This window comes from Rhinolophus sinicus, chromosome 4 (assembly GCF_057876585.1).
Source record: "Rhinolophus sinicus isolate RSI-liver-muscle chromosome 4, RSI-T2T, whole genome shotgun sequence".
In the NCBI taxonomy this organism is placed as follows: domain Eukaryota; kingdom Metazoa; phylum Chordata; class Mammalia; order Chiroptera; family Rhinolophidae; genus Rhinolophus; species Rhinolophus sinicus.
Genome location: NC_142504.1, coordinates 50,998,144 through 51,023,716, shown reverse-complemented (window position 1 = coordinate 51,023,716; position 25,573 = coordinate 50,998,144). Strand labels below are relative to the sequence as shown.

The window sequence follows — 25,573 nt, the reverse complement described above, 5'->3', positions numbered from 1 at the left end:
AATCAAGTTTTTACAATGTATCATTCATAATGGCTGTAATATTAGGTTGGTGCAAAAGTAACTGCAGTTTAAAAGGTTAAAAATCGCAAAAATTGCAATTACTTCTGCACCAACCTAATACAATCCAGGACCACTGGACATATTAAGAAAAAGGAAAATGTGACCCATATAAATGCAATTAAAACCTGAAGACTATTATACTAAAGATTTTCCTTTCAGTTATGATCAACTGATGGTATCTATTCCATACGGCTTTCTGATAAATTACATGCTCCAAACTTAAGACTGGTTAAACCTTTAAATTGCAATCAAGTGACTCTCCAGTTTGCGTATTTCTAGTACTATAAGATAGTTTATTTTCCTCTTCGAATTTATAATATCCCAAATTTGAGAACTACTTAATCTGAAATGATTCTTGTATTTAACTATATACAAAAACTATTTGTCATTTAACACTTTAAGTATTTCAAGAAATGGCCATCTTAAATATTTATCAGTAAATACAATTTTATAGCATTCTTTAAAGGAACAGTTATTTACCCGGCCAAGAACAAAATGGAAATGTACACAGGAAAAGAGATTAAAGATTCCTTTTACAGTCTTTCTCCAAAAGTATATGCTCAACAATTTAGTAAGATCACTATAACAGGTGAACGGGTAATAACCTTTTAAGTAACTTAATAATGTCCTACAATGTGGGGAAAAGATACATTCAGGCTTATAAGAGCAATAAAAGTAATAAATATACACACAAAACGCATCATAAAAGAATTCGGACCATTTTGATAATCCACTTAGAATAACCAGTGAATGGATATTTAAGAAATGTTTATTTTCAGATCTTCATTTCCTACTGAAATACATTTGAGTCAGCACTGAATATTTGAATTTTGTAGCTATACCTATACCTCCTTAATTTGGTTTATTTTATACTCCAGACTATAAACCTCAATGGTACCTTAAAAATCTAAACAAATTCTACTGCTAATCTACAAGAATTTGGGGATTAAATAAAACAAGTGAGAGACCATCAGTTTTTATTTACATGAGTTTAGTTTACACATATTTTAATCTTACTCTAATGACTGACTTGTTTCCAATATGAAAACCAAGTTTAAAAGAACTTGATCACCTTGCTTCAAATACAGCTGTTCACATATCATACTCCAGTTCCATCCATGTAGTAAATCCAACTTTACTGTATCAGAAAAAAAGCTACTTAACATAAATTCAGTGAAGTTGAACTTTTCACAAACAGCATGGAAATATGCGTTGAAAAAAAATTTCCAGGATGCTACTATAAGTAGCTTTTTTTCTTGGGAATAGTAATGTACTGAAATAAAATATATTTAAAATATAGATGAGATTATTCCATTCAGTCCAAACCTATTAGACACCTTCCAAAAGTTTCATAATTCAGTCCTAGAAATTCTGTGAGCTGTGAGCATTTCCTGTCCAGAAATGTGACCTCTACAAAAGCTCCCAAAAAATTTCAGAAAAAAATATATGTAATCTTCTAATTTAAAAGTTGATTGGTTTGCCAAATGATGCAGCCAGGTTTGCTTCTCTAAAAGCTTCTGATAAGGTCTGCAAAGGAAGAAATTTAAAATTAAAAACCAAGTATTTGTGGGTCAAAAGAAAATTTAGGTAGCAATTAATTCTGTTACATTAATAGTTACCGGATGCGCATGACAGACTCTAGCTATATCTTCACAGGATGCCCCATATTCCAATGCAAGAGCAGCTTCATTTACCATTTCACCAGCACCCTTTAAAATAATAAAACAAGAAGTAATTTTGTCTCCATGGCAAAACTACACACTAATGGGACAAATTAGTTGTGAGAGCCGTTAACTAACCGCCTCTATTCAGGAAACACTTGGCAGAAATGGTGGCATGGAAGTTAAGAGCTTGGATGGCCTGGATTCAAATCCTACCGCTGACCATCTCAGCCACTCAGAGACTGTGCTTGATTCCATTTATTCTCCTCAGAAATGGGAAAAGCAATGCCGACCTCACAGAGTAAACACTCAAATGTTCTATTATCATTACTGTACGGCAGATACCTAGGGGGAAGGCGTACTGCAGATTCAGTGGTAGGAAAGGCTTCTCTTAGAAAGTAACATTTGAGCTGGCCTGAGTAACACAGGAGCCGCTCATGCAGAGATCTGGAGGCAGAGCGATCTAAACAAAGGCTACGACTACAAGCACAAAGGTTCTAAAGTGGGGAAAAGTCTGGCCTGTAACGACATTGAGAGAAGGCCCATGAGGCCGGGAATTACTTAATAAAAGGGAGGAGTGGAAAGAGATGAGGTCAGAAAGGTAGGCAGGACTCGAGTTAGAGGGGACATGTATGTAAGTCTGCAGTTGCAAAGAACCACTAGAGAGTTTTAAGCAGGCACATGGTGCATATTTTAAAGGGACAATCATAGCTGTGGTGTGGAAAGTAGGTGACGTGGGCAAGAGGAGAATGCTGCTGGTACTTAGCTAGAAATGATGCACAAAGAGGCCACATTCAAACTCTACTGGTAAATAATCACCTCAGAATGTAAACCCCAGGTGGTTTTAAATTAATCTACTAAATAGCAATGCTTTCCAGAAATCCTAATGGGGTTTCTGGTTTTACAGTACTCACTGGTCCTAGAATATGTGCTCCCAATACTCTGTCCGTTGATTTCTGCCCAAGAATCTTCACCATGCCATCCGTGTCAGCATTTGTCTTAGCTCTGCTATTAGCAGCAAATGGGAATTTCCCAATTTTGTACTCAATACCCTGTGAGACAGAAAATAAGAACCTACATAAACTCTGAAAAACTTCATTTGCCATGACTGAAATCATCTACCATTCGTTCAGAAAATAAATCCCAAAAAGGTAATTCTTCACACAACATAAAGAAGGAAAGACCAAAAGGCTTGTTAATGAAATATATTTTGGGTGCAAACACAAGCAAATGCAAATTTCGCTCTGTGTACATTTCAAAGCCAAAAAGAAAAGCTCTGGAATTACTAGTTTTTTAATACAGGCAAGTGAATGATCTCCTTTATACTACTACAAAGGAAAAAATACATACACTAAACTATAATGCTCCACATAGTTACTGAAATGCATTAATGCAATATTAATAAAACAATTCTCAGCTCCCAGTGTCATTAAGTCAGCTCACACACTGGAGTAAAACTACCCTCATCCAGGATTACCTCTTCTTTCAACTGCTCTTCTGACTTCCCGACCCAGGCCACTTCCGGGTGTGTGTAGATCACCGACGGCACACAGTTGTAGTCAATGTGCACAGCGCCGCCGGCCATGCCTTCCACACAGATGATGCCCTCATCCTCCGCTTTGTGAGCCAGCATGGGGCCCGCAACCACGTCGCCAATAGCATAGATACTGCCACAGAGATCGCGAGAAACACGGTGAACCTCTGAAACCACACCTTCCCCTTCAGTGTTGCCATGGTAACAAAATTATAAATTGCTAGTTATGATGTCACAAGAAAATACATTAAATACAGCGCTTCAAATATCTGAGTTTGGGTTCTAATCATCTTTAGGTAATGAAAAAATTCAATTATTTTTGCTTTAACATATTATAAATTTACTAATCTTCTCCAAAGCCAATGCATTTTTTAAGCATCACAAAAGTCTTATTTTCAAAAGAGCATCTGATATAAACTTTAAAATTATTGAAAATGCAACTTACTTTGGAATTTTAGTTTGGAATCTGGTATTGACTGGAATTCTACCTCTAGGATCTAGGTCAATGCCAAGGTCTTCTAGTCCCAAATTCTGAGTAAAAGGTCGTCGGCCAATGCAAACCAAGAGTACATCACAAGTGATAGTTTCAGCTTTCCCACCAGAAGCAGCTTCAATACTAGACAATGAACAGTGTATAACTGTTAAACACACAGCTACATAAATAGCTGACAGACTTGGACATTTAAGACCAGACATTTCTCTCTCTGCACTGTACACCTGAAGCTGGACAATAATGAATGCCAACTATAACTTTATATATATATATATATATATATATATGTATATGTATATGTATATGTATATGTATATGTATATGTATGTATATATGTGTACGGTTACAGGAAGCGGAGTACAGCATTTAGGAATAGAGACAGTGGAAATGTAATGGCTCTGTGCGATGTCAGAGGGATAGTGGATGGGGGAGGGGGGTTCACACAGTGTGAGGGATATAAATGATAAACGTCTAAGTATTGCTTTGTCTTGTGCACCTGAAACTAATAAAATAAAATAAAAATAAAAATCAACAAGGAAAAAAAGACCAGACATTTCTCAAGTGCTAATGACATTCTAACAGTGAAGTTTATTTTATTATAAATATAACATAAACATAAGGGTCAGGCAAAGAAAACATGTACATATTCTCTAGAGATCTAGCATTAAAGTCACAAAAACAGGCAGTATAACATGGGTTAAGAACACAGGTCTTAGAGACAGAAAGATTCAAATTCAAGTTGTGGCTCTGCCACTGACCTTCAATAACTTACTTCATTAAGTTATAAGTGTTTAATAAATAGAGTGCCAAGCACATAGTAAGCAATGTAATTAATATTATTATTACAGATTTCCCCATATATCTGTCTAAAAACATTGAATTCATTTTATTGAATGTTGGGAGTTTAAATTTTTCTGAATGTATACTATGAAAAAGTACATTACAGTGATAACACTGGACTAATTTCTCTAGCAAAAATTGAAGGTTTTTCTTAAAAACAGACAAGGATATTATAAAACAAATGTAGCATACTTACGAAACATCAATTTTTCCATCTGACTTCTTGGTAGCACCAGTAACTTTTGTACTCAATTTAAATTTAAATCCTTGTTTTTGAAGGATGCGTTGAAAGTTTTTAGATATCTCCATATCAATTCCAACTCCCCCAACATGACCCAAAAACTCAACTGCTGTCACATCTGCACCAAGTCTTTGCCAAACTGAACCCTGAAAATAACAATTTTTTAAAAATGATTAAAAATAAAGGTTTCTACAGCAACTTGTCTACTGAATTAAATAATTTATTGTAAGATATTTTCTTTTGTTAGTATGTTCCTATTAGAAGCTCTGAGGTTTAAAATTAACACCATGGCAAATATATATAACTTCATATATTTATTCACTCATTCATTCAACGTTTACTGAGCACCTACTATGTACAGGCACCATTTCAGATGCAAGGCATGCATCTGTGAACAAAACACTGCCCTCAAGAACCTTCTATCCTGGTAGAGGAGACAGACAAGTAAATGAAGAGGATGGTTAAGTGCTATGAGAAAAATAAAGCAGGAAGTACAGCCAGACTACCGAAAAGGAAGGAATGACAATTTTAAATACCATGGCTGGGGAAGGCCTCACAGGTAGTGACATCTGCACAAAGACTGGAAGAGAGGGAATGAACCCCACAGGTAACTGGTCCAGGAAGAGAGAAACAAGTGGGAAGGAAGGTCCTGAGGGGGCCTCTTATTGCTACTAATTACTGATGTTTGCAAAATATTAAACTGGCTTCTAATTTTATTTTCTCAACAGAGAAATGTTTACTTTTCCATTCAAATTGTAATTTAAACTGAATGCTGGGTTTTTAACAATATTTTAACAACTATAACTTCTGAATACGTATATGTGAAATACGCAAGAGGACATAAGTAACAAGCATAAGCAAAAGTTAACTCAAAATTAACTTAAATATAAAACACAAAACTGTAAAACTTCTAGAACATAAGAATCTTCGTGACCTTGAATGATGCAAAGATTTCTTAGCTACAATACCAAAAGCAAAATATAAGACACAAAAAGGAAAAAAATGCATATAAATTAAACTGCATCAAAATTAACAACTTCTCTTCAAACAATAATACTAAGAACACAAAAAGAGAGTGACGTCAGCATATGGAGTGAGAAGACCTCTTGGTTTCTTTCCTTTAAAGTTACAAGTTAGACAACTATAATTCAACAAAGGATTCCCTGCTCAACACACAAACGTGTCTGAGAGATGCATGCATTGAGACATCTGAAGGTGGGTGTATCGGACAGCAAAGGAGGTGGGCTGGGAGAAAAGACAGAGAACGGGAACACAGGCCAGCATCTGCTGCAGCCCCAGCTGAGGCGGCAGTGGGGAGAGTCTGGCTACAGCCCTAACACGGCAGCCAGGGGGTCCAGAAGGGCAGAAGCAACATTCTGGCTTAGGTGGCCAGCACCCATTGCAGTTAAACGTGGTGATAGGACGGAAATGCAGCACAGCAGTGTGGCAGCAGTGGACTAGCAGCCACCATTACTATCAAAGTAAAACAGCAGATTTGCAAACCCGCCTCGCCCCACACACCCCTCCCCTACCTGTCACAGTGGAACTCGGTAGAGCAGCAGACACCTCAGACAGCAGTGTGGCTGGCAGCCTCTGGTTACAAGGAGCCAGTGCTGGGAACTCACAGGCCCGGAGCCCCATCACCAGTCACACCCTATCATGGGTAGGGTACCCTAATACCCAGGTGACCCGGAAACAGATGGACACCCAACTCCACGGGGAATACAGGGCATTTTGCTAAACTGAGACTACACAGACCCACTGAGATCTCAGAGGTGGCAGTAGTGCAGGTAAGAGAAAATAAAAACTTGCACTATAGCACCACCTACTGGAGAAAAGAAAGCCGTCTACTTAACCTGCTGAATATTGTTAAGAGCAAAACAATATCTACAAGAGTTCACTACCTTAAATCCCCAGGTAGAAAAACAGTCCATCAGGTACTATGAATATCCAAGGAAAGTAACAAGGTAGCACAGAAAGAAAATGAAAAATCTCTAGAAACCAAACTCCAAGACATGGAAGTCTGTGATGTAAATGACAGAGAATTTAAGATTGCAGTTATGAAAAAACTCAATGATACACAAGAAAACACAGAAAGGCACTTCAGTAAGCTCAGAAATAAAATCAACAAACAAAAGGAGTAATTAACCAAAGAGATAAAACTATAAAAAAGAACCAAACAGAAAATCTGGAGCTGAAGAACTCAATAAATGAGGTGAAAATGGATTAGAGAGCATCAGAAACAGAACATACCAGATGGAAGAGAGAAATAGTGAGCTCGAAGACAAAAATCTAGAAATGACTCAGGTGGAAGGAGAGAGAGAAGTGAGAGTTAAAAAAAGAAAGAAAGAAAGAAAATGAGGGGCGGCCGGTTGGCTCCGTGGTTAGAGCGCAGTGCTCATAACACCAAAGTCGCCGGTTCAATTCCCACATGGGCCAGTGTGCTGTGCTCTCCACAACTAGACTGAAAACAACGATTTGACATGGAGCTGATGTGTCCTGGAAAAACACACTGTTCCCCAAAGAAAAAAAAGAAAATGAAAGAACACTATGAAAACTATGACTCCACTTGAAAGAGAAACATACGAATAATGGGTATACCAGAAGAAGAAAGGGCAAAGGGAACAAGAGAGCCTATTCAAACAAATAATGAGGGGAGCCTATCCAAACCTATGGGAAGAGCTAGACTCACAAATTCAAGAAGCTAAAAGAACAACCAACCTAAGCATCTCAAAGCAAAAGGACCTTCTCCAAGACAATTATATCAAAACTATCAAAAGTTAATGACAAAGAAAGAATTCTCAAGCCAACGGGGGGGGGGGGGGGGGGGGGGGGGGGGACGGGACACTGCAAACTAGAAAGGAAACCACATTAGATTATTATTGGATTTTTCACCAGAAACCTTACAAGCCAGGAGAGAGTGGAGTGAAATATTCAAAATATTGAAAGAAAGAAATCCCCAGCCAAGAATAATATATACAGCAGTTATCCTTTAGATATGGAGAAGTAAAGCTATACCAGACAAACAAAAGCTGGGGGAATTTACCACCACAAGACCTGCATTGTAAGAAAAGTTTAAGCTCTTCTACCTGAAACAAAAAGACGAAAGTGTACAAAACTTTGAGTAAAATCACAGACAGAAGCAGGAAATTGCAACTCCCTTTCAGAACAGGGTATTAATTATTTAATTATTACATAAAGATTAAAGGAAAGAAAACATTTAAAAAAAGACTAGAACTTTTGCAATTTGGAAATGAACACACAGAAAAAGGGATAACGTCTGACAACAAAAACATGAAAGAAGAGGGAGAAAGGAACTGAACTTGCACAGGTGAATGAAAATAAGATACAGTCAGAAGGAAAAATACTCTATGTACGAAACATTTTTTTTTTGTACATAAATCTAACGATAACCACAAAATAAAAATCTAGAGCTGAGACAGGTAACATAAAAAACACAGGAAACTGAAAAAAACTATCACAGAAGGCATTCAAATATAAATATTTAGACGCAAGAAGCAAGGATGAGGCTGCAAATAGTATTTATAAGCTGTTGGGTAACTGAAATAAGAATGAAAAGAGTATTCTCTGGAAAGAAGAAAACAGTCTGAGATAGAACCCTAAGACAGACTCTATTGTAACACTAACAATTCGAGGGAAGGCTGAGAAAAGGGAACCTGCATACGAGATAGAGAAGTCAGCCCAAAGGACAGACAGAAAACCGACCGAGTATGGAATCAGACAAGCGAGTGTCAAAGACAAGAAATCAGCAATGCTGACTGTTAATGAAATAAAGCAGTGCAAAAAACAATCCACTGGACTAGCTAATAAATTCATTCATGTCCTTTCAACAGCAATTTGAGGGCACATGAAGCCATGAACTGAGGAGTGGGAGTTGATGAAAAGAGTGTGGACGACTCTTCCAAGAAGTTTGGTTGTGAAAAGGTGAGAGGGAAATTGGTAACTGAAGGGGGAAGTAGGATCGAGACAAGGCTTATTTCCGTGTAACGGCCTGTGTCTATGAGCGCAAATGCATCTGAGCATGCATGAATGGCACATAGGTGCCCAGAGACCGGTATGTTTCAATGTAAATGAGAAGGAAGCAAAAGTAGGGAGAGGTGAAGACTAAAGAACACAAAAATAAAAATCACAAAGCCAAGTCCCTGAAGAGGCAGAAGATGTACTACAAGCACTCACAAGCAGAGGTGAAGGGCTCTGTCTCAGGAAAAGCAGCCTTTCCAGTTACAGGAGAGAAGATCAAGAGAACAGGTGTAACAACAGGTGAAAATACTTTCCAATCTGGGGCTCCAAGTTGAGGGGGTTTTCCTCTGATGGTTTCTCTTACATGTGATATTTAGAAGACAAGGTCATCTGCAGGCAGCAGAAGACAGTGTACTGGCAGAGATGTGAGAAAAGTGGGAAACGAAAGAGCCACTGCAGACACCAGGAGAGGGTACCAGCCAGGGCAACACTGGGACTGTCGGGAAGGCTGAGGTTCCTGTTGAGATTTGTGACCAAGAATTCCCATGGGCGTTAATCTGCAGGGTGCATGTGGTCAATAGCCTGCATGTGGCATAAGAAAGGCTGAACTCAGCCAGGACCGGAGTTTTGCCAAGCAGGTATGACAGCAAAGCAAGGGACTCAAGACCACCTATCAGAGAGTGGTTAGTGATGGACTATGGAATCTAAGCTGATCTGGAAAGCAGTCAAGACAGGAAAGGGCAGACAGCAAAAACAAAGAGGGATCTATGACTAGAAAACCTGATTAAGTTAAAGAACCTGTTTACTGAGTAAGAGAGGAAAGGAGGTTGTGGTTAGAGAATGAAGTGTCTGAATTTGTGATTTCAGAAGTAGAGCACTTCTTGGTGATTACGAGGTAAAGCAGCCCTGAGAAAGGATAACTGAAATAGAGGGAAGAGAGGTCACTGGGAATATGGGAAAGCTGCCAGATGGACAAGGAAGTACAAGGCAGGCAGAAGGCACGAAATACCGTAGTAGTTACAGAATTGCAAACAGTTTGACATTTCTCATACGTAAGATAAGAGGGAATGAGATGAAGATGGAGAGGAAGGGAAGAGCCAGAGCATGTCAGTCATGGTCTTTACTGAAATGCAATTTGCTTAGAATGAGAGCTGCCTTCTGAAAGGATGAAGGGCATGAAGGACTGTCAGCTCTAAATAGCTGAAGGGCTGTCAAGATCTTTAAAAAATTAGTCCAGTTCTAGGGATCAGAAATTGTGAAAGATACAGGAAAACAGATTTCAAAATAAAAGAGAATGTTCCAATAACTATATAAATAAACTGTCTTGAATACTCTTTACTACTACAAGTATTTAAGCAAAATTCAATGCCCATTCATTTATTTTAGCGTTTACTTCCCTTGCCTCAAAATAAATGAATGGGACTATATCAAACTAAAAAGCTTCTGCACAGCAAAAGAAACCATCCACAAAATAGAGAGGCAACCAATGGAACGGGAGAAGATATTTGCAAACAACGCCTCCAATAAGGGGCTAATATCCAAAATATACAAGGAACTCATACAACTCAACAGCAACAACAAAAAACAATCCAATTGAAAAATGGGCAGAGGACCTGAATAGACATTTCTCCAAAGAGGACACACAGATGGCCAAAGACATAAAAAAAGATGCTCAGCATCGCTAATCATCAGAGAAATGCAAATAAAAACCACAATGAGATATTACCTCACCCCAGTCAGAATGGCTATCATCAACAAGACAAATAGTAACAAGTGTTGGAGAGGCTGTGGAGAAATAGGAACCCTCATACACTGTTGGTGGGAATGCAGACTGGTGCAGCTGTTATGGAAGGCAGTGTGGACGTTCCTCAAAAAATTACGAATAGAATTACCACATGACCTAGCAATCACTCTCCTGGGTATCTACCCAAAAAATCTGAAAACATTTATCCATAATACACGTGTGCTCCAATGTTCATTGCAGCTTTATTTATTTACGGTGGCCAAGACATGGAAACCAAAGCATCCTTCGATAGATTCGATAAAGAAGATGTGGTATATATACACAATGGAATACTACTCTGCCATAAGAAAAGATGAAATAGTGCCATTTGTAACAACATGGATGGATCTTGAGATTATTACGCTAAGCGAAATAAGTCATATAGAAAAAGTCGAGAACCGTATCACTTCACTAACATGTGGGATATAAAACTGAAAGCAACAAAGGAAAAAGACAAACAAACAAAGAAACAAAAACTCATAGACACAGACAACAGTTTAGTGGTTACCAGAGGGTAAGGGAGGAGGGGGATGGAAGAAGAGGGCAAAAATGGTCAAGTATATGGTGATGGAAGGAGAACTGACTGGGTGGTGAGCACACAATGTGATGTATAGATGATGTTTTACAGAATTGTACACCTGAAACCTATGTAATTTTACTAACCATTGTCACCTGAATAAATTTAAATTAAAAAAAAAAAGAACAAAACAAAACTTAATATCAATCTGCCTGTAACATTATACAAAGAATCAAATGTTGACCGATAAGTCAAATGGAACCCCATGGAGGTAGTAAGAGACAGAAGAGACATCACTTACCAATTCTACACCTATTACTCCTGCACCAATGACAACCATCTTTTCTGGAACTTTTTTTAAAGATAAAGCACCTGTAGATGACACTACTGTATCTTCATCAATCTATAATAATTTAAAAAACACAATCAAAATTATTTGAAAGGATCTACTGATTTATAAACTATGATATCACTTAGCATAGTCATTAATAATACTAAGCCATTTATTTGCTTTGAGGTATCTGTAACTTTTATCCATACACTCAATTTTATCAAATCCCATTAAAAATGCTCATTTAAATTTTTATCATTTAGCATTTTAAAACAAAATGGTCAATTTTAACTTCATGTTGAATTAAAATATATCTTAAGTGTTCTATTTCTGGTCAAAATCACTGCAGAATAAAGACGGGCAACTTCCCGAAACTGAATGACTGTTAACATGTAGTATTTCAGTCAGAAAATCTCTCATTCAAAGTTCATAAACAGCAGGAAGACAGTAGTTCATAAATGTATGTCTAAAGAAAGGTTTTGACAGTTGTAAAAAGCATAAAATACCGTGATTCCAGGAAAAGGAGTAACTTCTGAACCTGTAGCAATAAGAATGTTCTTTGTATCAATAACTTGAGTGCTGCCATCAGCTTTTGTAGCGGTGACCTGGTTTTTGCCAGTTATCTTTCCATATCCATTTACATGAACAACCTTTATAAAGCAATATTTGTAAGTTTGTGTAGTTTAAAATAATTTTTTGATAAACAAACATGATTAATAGGAAAAAACTATGCTATTAAATAATTTATCCAATACAAAATGCCCTTACTTAATAATGCTACATACGTAGCAGCAAAAAATTTGAATCTACTTCAGGTTAGCATACTGTTTTAATCAAATAAATATCCCCCAGCATCCAAGTTCTAATAACATCACTGTAACAGTGTAAAGCTGTTTAATGTGTCTATAAAATCAAGCAATAATCTGAACATTAAACACACGGACCTTATTTTGTTTGAATAAGTGGGCAATTCCACCTGTTAGAGCTTTTACTGCAGTACTCTTCTGCTCCATCATCTTCTCTAAATTCAAGCGAACTTCAGACACTGTAATTTATTAAATAAATCTTTAGTACTTAGCTAAATTCTTGAAACAATGCATGGTATTTTTCACTAATCAAGGTCTGGAAAATTACTGCCTACTGCTTACAGAACTGTACATAAGGCAATATTAACCTTTTTAAATTTAATAACTGATACAAGATTCCTAGCTGGCAAAAGGCCAACAGTATCACATCACAGCAACATAATCTATCAAACACTATAAAAAAATCCACCTCTGGGGAAAATGCAGTCCAAAATAAAACATAATATCCCACTGTAACAACATATTCTCCAAACACCTTATAATGATCATAATAAGCCTAGAAGAGATTTAAGTAGAAATGGCAAGTAAAACACAACCTGAAATTTTAAATAAAAGGAAATGCTAAATTTCATGAAAACAAAAATTAGTAAAAATACACGAGAAAATTTCAAATACAGATGCTTAAGAATTTAATGAACTAGATTCTAATCACTCATTTACCTCAGAAGAGAACTCTGAAGCAACAATATAAGATAAAGAAGCTCAACTCATAGAACTTCAGAAGAAAGGATACTTTACTTATCAGCACATGCAACCAACACATATCCCAGAGATGAGGCAGCAAAGACCCTGCGAGCGCTGGTTTACCTCAAGCCAGAGCGAGAACATGAAGCTCTGCCTGCAACGCAGGTCTCTTGACTAACCCTGTCTCTTCTTTTCCTTAGTGGGTAAGGAAAGTGGGTTCTGATTCTATTTTTCACCTAGCTTAACAAAATATTTGCTTTAGTGTATATATATCACCTCTACACACACTAGACTGCCTACACTATAGCCCATTCTTTCAGATACCTACCGTGCTTCCCCGAAAATAAGACCTAGCCAGACCATCAGCTCTAACGCATCTTTTGGAGCAAAAATTAATATAAGACCCGGTTTTATTTTACTGTAAGATCCGGTCTTATATAAGACCGGGTCTAATATAATATAAAATATAATATAATATAAAATATATTACTGGGTCTTATATAACAATATAATATAAGACCAGGTCTTATATTAATTTTTGCTCCAAAAGACGCATTAGAGCTGATTGTCCAGCTAGGTCTTATTTTCGGGAAAACATGGTACTGCTATAAAGAAACAAATGAAGGAAAATACAGCCCCCAAGGTGTGTTTAAGCGCTCCCTAGAACAGACTACCCTTCTGGATATATTTGTCAACAACAATAATTGGAGAGAAAGGATGAAAACAGCCCAAAAAGAATGGCAGGAGACAAGACATATCAAACTAAAATGTTATGAAAAGTCCTTTTCCCACCATGCGGCACTCCTCCTTCTCTCCTCTGCTCTTTCCACTACCAACACTTTAGGCAGACTTTCTTTCCTTCATCATTATCTGCCCACAGCACTCAGGAATCCATCAGTACCACCCCCACCCCCAGCCATCCCCAGGTTGCAGGAAAATAAAACTGACTACACACACACACACACACACGCACGCACGCACGCACGCACGCACACAAGTTGACAAAGGAACAGAAGCTGTCACAGAAGAAATCTGGATTAAGCCTTCTTTCTTAAGTAAATCTCTACATTTTTAAGATCTTGTTCTTCCTCTGCCCTCACTAAACATGTATTACACTCATCAAGACACATGCAAGTCTTAAAAAAGTCAAGTATGGCTGAAAACATCACTAAACATGGAAAGTATACTTACTTTCAATTCCCCTAGATGCAAAATCTTTTCCATGGGCCATGTGGTAATAATGAGAGTTATTTAATAAAGCCTAAAGAAAATAAGACAAAATTAAGACAACCAAAAATAAGACAACCAAAGAACACTTAGGAAATGACATTCTGTACATGGAACAGTACATAGGATTATACCAATTCAGTTTCTGCTCCTACGTAATTAATCTAAGACAAACAATAATGACATAAAAAACATTCAACAAGAAAGAATGAAAAACAAAACATCTTTACTTTCTTAAGTACACACTTTAGGGTGGCAAGTGAAAAAGGCAGTCACGTTTACTAAATACATAAAGTACCTAAAAGAATTTACTACCTATTATCTGTTTCATTGGTAAAGGAAAGCCAAAGAGGAAAAAAATGTAACAGCAGAGTCTGGTTGAATGAAAAGGCTACTAGGCATTCTGAAACAAGGAAGCTCTTTCAGGAATGTGTGGCGCACTGGTGACACCACTCTAGGTTTCCCAAAGGAAAAACGTGTTTATCATGCCTGGGTTGTTTTAATTTTCAGTAACTATATAAGTCCAATATTCTAGTCTCAATACATCCTTCTAGTTGGTGGCCAATGAAAACACCTCTGCACTGTACAAAATGTATGCTCACCTTGGAAGGAATACAACCAACATTCAAGCATGTCCCACCAAGTGTTTCGTTTTTCTCAACGCAGACTGTCTATAACCAAAGAAAACATTAACTGCATATAACTGGCAATGTTTCAATTCACTAAAATTCCAAGTGTATCTTAGTTCTTCTACAAAACAAGCTACTCAAGCTGTGTTTGTGAAAATGAAATACAGCTCTTTATAATTTATCATTTGAATACCAAATTCAGGCTAACCCAAAAGTGAATTATTTTAAGAGATATTTTTGTTCATTTAATATTACCAAATACATGCTTTTAGCTCTATTTCTGTATCTTCCAAAGTGTGATCAGAAGCCAAAATGAAAAGTATTGAAGGAGAGGAAAAATAATGACTTCACTTTCCATTTTATGAGACTACTAAAACTAAATGAACCACCCCTCTCTTCATTAGTCTCAGGCTTAAATATAATTTACAGAATTAAGAAATTATTTACTATTATTATCTAACTACAAAGTATTTTGTGAATATGATCAACTCTTCCCAGATAAAAATGAATCAACATCGAGTTTTAGTCTAACTCTTACCTTGAAGCCTAACTGGGCAGCTTTAATAGCAGCAACATATCCTCCGGGACCAGAACCTATCACAGTCAGATCGGCATCAACTACGATAAAAGCAGATGGATGTAAAACAGTAAATTGCTTAATAATGACCAAAAACAGTACAATTAGAAAAAAACTGGTAGTTTAAACCTGCAAGAAAATACTTGGTGTTCTTTGATGTAACTGAAAATGGCAGATTTTTATGTTTCATTTTCTATCTGTTCATTATGGATATGGAAATACAACTGAATTATGTATCCACTGACCTTGCTAAATTCTACACAATTTTATTTAATGTTAACAGACAGGCATTTCATGATACTGGAATACACAGCTATATAAAGGAAAGAGCCTGGGCTTTGGAATCTGACATACCTGGCTTTAAATCTCAGCTCTGACACTTATTAGCTGTGTGACCAACTGAGTCATTTTTTTCTGTAATATAGAAACAATAACATTGCTTTAAATGATTGATATTAGAATTAAATAAGGTAATTTTGTGTAATACCTTAGTACTGTCAATAGATTTAAGAGTGATCACCCCTTTCAGGTTAACTTCTGAGACATTGGGGGAAGGGGGCGGGGAATCAGCTTCCCCATAACACATGGGAGATATGTGTTGAACTTTATTGGACTATTGATAAATTTTGCATAGTTCAAGATAACAAGCTAAACCTACTCTGGATATTTATCATATAAAGATAAAAAATTAAAAATTAACTCTGATTAGCAGCCTTAGGAATATAATAAGTACAATACAAATATACAAAATAAGACCAATTATTCCCATTCCCAATCCAATTTCAAATAAAGCAACAATGCCTATTAAGAGTTAGGAGAGTCTCCCTTCTCCTCCCCCTCCACTTTCCTTACAACCCCAATTACTCTAGCATTTAGACCGTTTTTAACACACTCTCACATATCTTATCATGTTTGAGTCTCAGAACTTATGAGGAAGGTAAAGATGGCACATATCTGACATTTCACCAATAAGAAGAAATACAAGGTTCAGAGAGGTCAATTAACTCGCCCTAGATCATCTAGCAAGTGAGCAGCAGAGACAAAATTAAGCTTTCTGTCTCTAGTTCCAGTGGTCTTTCCATTATTCAACACCATTCCTTTCCTCAGTTTCAACTATCATAAACTAAAATCCCCAAGAACAATACTACAGCTTTACAATTGCCAGCTACCTGACTTTAGGTTGAGTAATTTGACTTAATTCATCTTCAGGTTCTTCATCTGCAAAATAAATACCACAAAACATCTACCTCTTAGGGTCATAATACAGAATAAAATAATTTATGTAAACAGCTTAGTATAGTACTTGGAATATACATAAGGATTCCCTACAAATACGACAATTTTAATTTCTTATTATCCCCTCCACCACGAAACACACAATCCCTAAGGGACAGGAGTGCGAATATCATTCAAAAATCCTTTGCTGGCCTTGAACAGAATCACAGAACCCATGTTGGAAGATAACTAAGAAGTTATCCAACCCAGTTACCCACAAAAATCTAAGAATTCTTTCTACTAAATAAATTACTAATTCTCCTTGGTTATTATCAGATGATACCTAGGATTACTCAACACATGAACAAAATGTGGCTAGTCCAATACATGAAAAAGTATTGCTTCAATTTTTACTGATCCATTTGTACTTTTTGGCCACACTGCTTGGTTCATTGATTCATGTTCAGAATTAAATATGTAATAAAATGTATTTCTATTTTCAAATCTTGAACCAAATAATGACCTAAACAATATCCTTTAATTTGGGTTCTAAATTGTAATTTCACAGTAATGTAAATAAAAGCTACAAAAACTAGTTTCTTTGCTGAATTTTTAACATATTTTCTAATTATAATACATAGGTTTATTTAATAAATTTAAACACAGAGAAGCTAAAAAACTTGGGTTTTATTTCCCAATTCACTATGTGACCTTAGAATTTTTTTGAACTATAGAAAATGTCAAAAACTCAAAACAGTTCACTTCTTACTGAAGACACCAGATGTACCATTCCATCAGCTTACCACTAAAGTGCTAAGAAGCACAAAAACGAAAGGAAAATAGAAAAGTCTTTCAAGATTTGTCAAATGACAATACAGGCGGTCATAATCCAGTGAAAAACCTTCAAAAATAAGCCAGTATTTAAGGGAAATATAATGATGTCTGCAATTTACGTTGAAATGCACCAAAAAAGTAAGATGAATTGATGGACAGATAAATAGATGGACAGATATGTGATAATGTAAGCACTGGGAAATGTTAGTGGAAGAATCTATGGATGTTCACAGTAAAATTCCTACAACTTTTCCAATGTTTGCAATTTTTCACAATAAAATGTTTGGAAAACCAAACTAGCTAGCTTTCACCTATATCAAAGCTACATGAAGTGAAAGTTTACAACACACGATTCTGTTTCACCATCTCCTTGTCAAGAAGCATTTTTCAGTTTCGTTTCCATATATAGTTTAAAAACTCAGGATACAGAAATGTAGTTAAACGAAATACATTAATCTAAGGAATACTTGATGGAAAATTTCACAAAATTAGCATCAGCCTATAGGAATGAAAAGAAAACTGAAAAGGATATACAAATTGATAGCATGAAAGCTGATTAAGTTAGCAAAAAATGGCAAAAGACCGTTGGATAGTAACCAGCACTTCAGGTGGCAGTGAAATATCAGGAGAAAGCTATCACGTTAATACTTTTAAAAATACTGGGGACAATGAGAGGTGAAGGATTTGAAAAACACAGCAGCTAATGCTATGAAATGAACTGAAAGAGAAAAAGCAGGAAAAAGTGCTCTACAAATTATTCTACAAATGCCACTTATATCATTCTGAGGAAAGTAAACATAGTACGATATAAAGGATACCACTGAAATAAAGGTGTCAAGTTACAAATAAACTATAATCACCAACAAATTACAAGAAGTATCTTAAGAAGTCAGTCTGCAATAATATCTATCATTTGGGTAATCTGATATGTGCCAGGCAGTAAGCTAAATGCTTCAAGTAGTTTCAGTTAGGCCTCATTACATTTCTTTTACATAGTTATTACTTCCATTAAACAGAGAGAAAATAAGGCTGAGAGTAACTAAATAAGTTGCATAAGGTTGCACAACTAGTGAGTGATCTAGCCAGGATTCAAACCAGGTTCTTTCCTTTAGATTCTGAAGCCTATGCTCCTATACCACCCAATATGTTCTCGTGCCTTCCAAAACACTCAGATCCCATAATCTGCTGGGCTATCAAGAAATCCAACTAAAATGACGAGAAGCTCCTTAATTTTCAGAATGAAATCAATAAATATTTATCAATGCCTACCCTATGAGGAAAATATCACTACCTCCAATAACCTTATATTATAATTAGGGAAAATAGGCACGTACTAAAATGTAGATACATCAAAATTATTTTTTTAAAAAAAGAAATAGGGAAAAAGATGTCATAAAGCAGTAGCTATTAATTATGAAATTCACTAAATGAGTACGAAGCTACCTGTAAGGTTTATTTGTTGTTCTGTTGGGGGGGGGGGGCTGTTTTTAAATTATCAATGCCCTTCATCTTCAGTCTACTTCAGTGGCCTTCTTTCACATACTTGTCACCACCGAAAACTGCTCTGCCTCTAAAATCCTGAATTCTAATACTTCACTTTGTAATCATAACCACACAACCTCCTAGTCCATAAGGAAGAAGAAATATAGTAAAAGAAAAAAAGGATTTGAAGTAAAACAAATATGAACTCAAATATGAGCTCCACCACCTGAAAGTCTTGGGCAAATTATTTAACGTCTCTGAGCTCTGATGTAACATAGGGATAACAGTGACAGTACTACCTACATCCCAGGGTTGCGAGGTCAGAGGTAATGAATGCCAAGACCCTGGGCGGACGCCAGGTGCATATTAGGCATTCAATAAATGTTTCTTCCCTTGACAGATCCACCTCCCAACTTTAGTCTTGCAGCCTCCAATCTCATTCCCACCCTCCATAACCCTACACACTGCCATCCCAGTGTTACCCCTGCTAAAACCCCACTCAGACCTTATTCTCCCACTCTTCATTAGTTTCCCTGTCTCTTGTTGGATGAAGTCCAAGTTCCTAAACAAATCTGTTCAGTAACTATTTCTCCAACCTCATTTCCCACCACGTTCTGCTTATCCACTAATACCATGCAGTTTAAGCCTCAGCAATAGTGAATTACTGTTAGCTTACACCCACAGAACTACACTGGTCTACCTATGTGCATTCTGTTCCACCTACCTAGAAGTAAATCCTGACAACATGCATTTCACATTATAGACACTACTCTAAGCTCTTCGGCTACCAATAAATAGCACAGGCCTGGTTCTTATTATCTAATAAGAGAGAAAGAAAAAGAATTGCAATAAAAACTCCAATCTGCAACCAGAATGATCTTTAAAAACAAACCTAATCATATTATACCCCTGCTTAAAACACGTCAGTGACTTGCAACTACCCTTAAAATAAAGAGTTAGGGTCTTGCATAATCTGGAGAAGTCAACAACTCACCATCTTTAACACATTTCAGTCAAATTGGGCCTTTTCAAGTTTCTCAAATGCACTATGCTCCTCACATCATAATACTGGCATGCAGTACCTTCTCCAACCCTTTTCAGTTATCAAAATCAATTCTTTAGGAAAGAATCTGTGAACATTCCCAATATGTAGATTTCATAGCTCCCTTCGCCTGTGGAGTCCTTATCACAATTATAATGAATCATTTGTTGGATGTTTGTCTTCCCCAAATGGACTGTAAACTCTATAAAAGCTGCATCTTGTCTGTTTGTTCACTGCTGTATCCCAGGAACTAGCCCAACAACTAGCACAGAGTAGATATTCCGTATTTGTTGAACTAATGAATAAATAAGTACTGAGTACCTACTGTGCCATTTTAAATGCTAAACAATAGGTCACTGTCCTTGCCATTAAATAAATACCTCAGATGAATATAAATATGTAAAAATGCTTATTATTTCATCCAACCAGACTTTATACACTGCATCTACCTGGGTACTAAAGGATCTATAATTTACTCAATGTTAAGGGATCACGAAACTGTTTGATTCATGAGCACTCAGTTACCCTCATTCCGTTAAAATCTACGTTCCTGCTCCAAACTGCCTGGCAAATAGCAGGCCCTGAACAACTTTGTTGAATGATTCTAAGAGTGTAGAATCAGCGATGAAAAGTCTGTAAGTGCGTGCTCTGGAAATGAAAATCTAACATTTCTCCTGTTGTGTGACTTTAGAATACGTAATATTCCCATTTAAAAAAAGAGACAAATGGGAGTATACCAATTACATCTCAAAAAAACTGAAAGAAGAAAAAGGGACTTTTTTCCCCACCATCAAATTAACATTTTTTAAAGGATTTCTTGACCTGTTCAAAGCTAGGATAAATCACTCACTGTTGGTTATCGATGACGGAATCCTCCCCCTACTCTTTCTTCTAGGAATAAAATCTCCAAAATGATAATAGTTTGACAATAGTTAAAGACACAGGATAAAAGTATTTCACAGAATACAGGGAGACTGATGGTCACAGTTCCCCCCAGCTAATGGTTTGTACAACGAAGCTTTAAGACATGATGTGCAACTTCACTTATAATCATATGGGTGATTCCAGTAAATGACAAAACAAGTAATTTCAAATAATCAATGTCCTTGGTACTGAGAGGCCAACATACCTTACTACAAGCCCATTAACTTCCTATTTTAAGTACTTTAAAAAACAAAATATATATATATCATTTCTAGACATGTCAAAAATATTAAAAAGTATGAATATCCATAATCCATAGCTTCCTTTCAGGGCACATCCTTCTATTCTTTAAAATGTGCCTTTGATAAGCCCATCAAGATTTTTATTCAGGATGTGAAAAAAGTCGTCTCACCATTCTAAACAGCAACAAACAAAGCAACAAACAACAATCTGACCAGTGGACAGAACTAACTTTTGAAATGTAAATATATAAAATCACCCCCCTGCTCAAAACCCTTCAGTTGTTTCCCATCACACAAACTCCCTGGCCTGGCTTACAAACCCCTCCATGACCTGATCTCTGCCTCTCTCTCTGATTTTACATTCTATGGTTCTCTGCTCCAGCCACACCAGCCTTCACTTAAATTCACAAGTGAATTCTCACCTCAGACCCTTCTCACTGTTATTTCCTTCTGCCTGAAATAACCTTCTCACTCTCTCACTTCACTCAGGCCCAGGCTCAGACACCATCTCCTCAGCAAAGCCCTGACACCTTATCTAAAATAGCGTCTTTTCCTCCCAATCAGCAACTTTAATTTTCAATCACTTCCCAAAATTCTTAATCTATTACTTGTGTGTTGTTTGTCTGTTCTGAAACCAGACTGTAAGTTCCATAACAGGACTCTGCCTTGTTCACATCCTGGAACACACTAGGTGCTCAATGAACATTTAAGTGGATAAATAAATGAACAATTTTGAGGGAACACTGTTTTATTAAGTACTCACTTGGTTGATCTGCGTAAGTTCTCAGCGGCACTGCAGAAACTCCCTGGAGGCCATGAGCTATTCGATTGAAATGGCCTCTCTGGAAAAGAAAAAAAAAAGAAAATGTCCTTGTTATGTAAAAAAAGACTTACTGAAGTTCAATGAAAACATGATACGGAGCAAATATATCAAGCACTGATTATTCACGTTATCTTCCATTGCCACCCAGACATTACATATCAATTTCTCCTCTTCGGTAAGAATAGTTATTTAAAGTTTTCAGCTTCAGTTTGGCACAGTATCTTTTTATTATGCATATTCAAACACCTCATGTTTAATAAAATTATTATTCAATGGTGTTTTTATTAAGTTTTCAGAAAGCACGGCTAATTTTTAGTACCAGGGATCATTTTAATGTCATAATTAACGTTCGCCAAGTTCTAACTTAAGTACTTGAATAATCTACATTAATCCTTTTACTTGTAATTATTATTTCCTAACTCAAATCGAACGTGTGCAATCTATGAAGATGTTCCTGAACCATCAACTAGCAACAGAAAATTAGACACAGTGATTTAGAAAAATTAAGTAATGCACACACTAAGTAACGTATTCATATTCAAGAACTACTACAGTTTTACAAACTGCATCATAATCTCCACAACAATCTCTAAACAGGAATGACTACTATTTCCTAGAATAGTGAGGCACAAAGAAACAAAACAAATACGTCCTATCACAGCAGGCAAATGGAAGGCAGTGACCAAACCTACACCCATCTAGTCATGTTCTCTATTCCAAGGGAACTCTTGCACCTGAGGTCAGGACAGTAGACCAAAGAGAGGAAGACTAAATGTCAGTCCTGAGTTTTAGTCTCTGCTCTGGCCCGCACTAAAAGCATGACTTCCAGCATATTACAGTAACTTTCGGGAACACAGGCTACTCATTTCCAAACAAAGGAGCTTGACGGCTATATTATCTGTAGGGTCTCCATCAATATAGTACTCAGCCACGATCCCACATATATACTATCTGGCTGTATTTGGGATGCGGATGAAAAGGGAATTCTGTCCTGACAATCACTGCTGCAGTTAAAAATAAGCCCCTGGGAAGGCAGGCAATGAACACTAGCTGAAAGCTGCAAACACCAAAGGGACCTTTGAGGAATTCCTGGGGCTACGTGTTGGGGCTGATGGCGTCCGGGTCTTTCACGCAGTGCCCTCAAGGTTACCTGCCCACTGCAGAAAATTAGGCCACTCCGGGGCCGGGGGTAGAAAAAGGTAGAAGGTATGAAAAGCTAGACCACAGGGGGCAAGGGCAATTTCTCCTTCCTCCCAGGTGGAGAGGCCTTTGTGTAACCGCATGGCCCTCGGCCCTCGCCTGCGCGTGCAGTGTGACTGCTGGCCGTCATACAACCCGAGGGGCCTGCCTCTCCACAGACCGGGCCTTGGCCTCCCTGCGGCGTCCTGGACTGAGCGGGGTCAGGGGCGGAGCCGCGGTTGGTCCCAGCCAGGCAGCCGGCCTCTCCCACCCCACCAGCTAGGCTGCGTCTCGGACCCCGTCAGCCTGCCTCTCTGTGCCTCTGGCTCAGCACGACCCCATCCAGTCGGCCCTCACCTTGGCCAAGGAGCAGGATACACGACTCCAGCTCTGCATTTTGCCGCTGAACTTTCTTTTCCGCCAATGCTTTCACCTCCCCCAAACGCCTCCGCGGCCTCCACAAGGTCTCCCCGCCCTGCGCATGCACAAACGCAGCTTACGTCATGGGTCGGAAGCAGCGCGATTGGCCAATGCGGTGCGGACCCACCCTTAGGGCCCTCCTGTCAGGCTCGGCGTCGTACACTGTCGTAAAGAGCGTAGCGCTTTCTGGCAGCGGGGAGTTGAGGGACCATTTTAGTGAGTAGTAAAATAGTGTCAGGAGTTGCAATGTGGTCTGCTACTTGGAAGAGGAAGTCAATAAACGAGACTATCCGTTGCTTAATGCACGTTACAGAAAGTATAAAGCTTGACAAGTTTTTTTTTTAAGATTTTATTGGGTAAGGGGAACAGGACTTTATTGGGGAACAGTGTGTACTTCCAGGCCTTTTTTCCAAGTCAAGTTGTTGTCCTTTCAGTCTTAGTTGTGGAGGGTGCAGCTCAGCTGCAGGTCCAGTTGCCATTTCTAGTTGCAGGGGGAGCAGCCCACCATCCCTTGGGGGACTCGAGGAATTGAACTGGCAACCTTGTGGTTGAGAGCCCACTGGCCCATGTGGGAATCGAACCGGCAGCCTTCAGAGTTAGGCGCATGGAGCTCTAACCGCCTGAGCCACCCAGCCGGCCCCCAAAGCTTGACAAGTTCTTGGTTGCGCTAGGCCAAGGAATCTCGGCGCTTTCCAGGAATTATCTCACTTCATCGTTATAACAAAATGACGGTTTTTGAGTATTTCCATTTCTTGGGTGAGAACCTGAGAGTTTAAACAGTACCCCCAAAGTCTCACAAGGGAAAGATGACTGCAGCCTTGAAGTTGAAGCCTTTAATCTTAGCTACTGCTTTATAACCTCTCCCCTGAAATCAAATGCCATATAAGGGCTGGGGCCACAGTCTGGCATCGCCAGCATCTTGCTCTAAGTAAGTAAGCAAACTGACAATATGTACAGAACTCACTGTCTCCTACCTCCTCAGTTGGGAGACACGTTTCCCTGGTAGAGCAAATGGCTGGGATGTAGATGGGAATTTAGGTTTTCAAGAGACAATGAAAAACACTGTCTTCAAGATTGACCAAAGATCTAAGGTCTGATGCTTGCTTTATAATAACTAGTGTGGATAAAACTTAAGTCTATATTTCTGGAAAGGTTACTTCCCAGGCACTGTGCTGGGCTCTGTGAGTTTAAACACTAGCTCAAAATTACTCCTTATCTAACTATGCTCAGTTAGGTAAGAAGAAGGGAAGAAGATAGGAATGATATTTAGTTTGTTAAAGAGGCTGCTAGTTGTCATCCAAACCCATTCTCTTCTTTATACAGCATTTTGTCCACCTTCACCATTTTCATGGCTTTAGCACCTGCCTACATACACTGATAACTCCTAGATCCTTATCTCCAGTCTCTACTTTTCTGATCTCCAATTTCATATTGTCAACTGTCTACTGAACACACTTAACTCTGTGTTACTGCCAGCACTTCAGTTTCCATTATCTAATATCTAAAACATAAATGATAACTCCAAATAGCTAATCACACATAGTAAAGATTTTGTAGCCATTCTCAATGCCTCTGTTTATCCTAATATCTAACTGGTCACTGTTTTCGTTCACTACCCCCAGAAGCAGATCCACAGACAAGCATTTGAGTGCAATGAGTTTGTTTGAGAAACAGTCAAGGAAGCATCAGCAGGGGACGGAAAAGGGATGGAAATTTTTCAGATACAGTAATGAGTAGATTACCACTGTGGGAATCAGGACTCAGACTCACTGGACGCCTCTGGAGACAACATAGAGAATGCTTCAGAGTTGTCCTTCCCAAAATGTATGCATCAATTTCCGTCAGTCATTGGTTGAGGACTGCTTCCAGGGATTTTAACTTCCTGACACTTCTGGCCTGCCCCATAAGTGAGCTGAGTGAGCACCAGAAGCCAGAGAAATCTCTCAGGTAAAGAGTGCCTGATGCTTGCAATAAGAACACTTTGGGTG

At 37.9% G+C, this 25,573-nt stretch overlaps 1 protein-coding gene across 1 annotated transcript; it reads right to left on the bottom strand.

The window, feature by feature from the left end:
• Positions 1–811: 811 nt before the first annotated feature.
• Positions 812–23,637, bottom strand: DLD (dihydrolipoamide dehydrogenase). The gene is made up of 14 exons (XM_019745334.3): positions 23,523–23,637; positions 21,927–22,005; positions 15,386–15,465; positions 14,821–14,889; positions 14,183–14,252; positions 12,386–12,486; positions 11,948–12,091; positions 11,412–11,513; positions 4,785–4,975; positions 3,701–3,871; positions 3,199–3,388; positions 2,636–2,773; positions 1,680–1,769; positions 812–1,587 (listed from the first exon to the last, which is right to left on the bottom strand). The coding sequence occupies exons 1-14, from the start codon at positions 23,559–23,561 to the stop codon at positions 1,522–1,524; spliced, it is 1,530 nt and encodes a 509-aa protein (XP_019600893.1). The 5' UTR covers positions 23,562–23,637; the 3' UTR covers positions 812–1,521.
• Between the last annotated feature and the right edge of the window lie 1,936 nt (positions 23,638–25,573).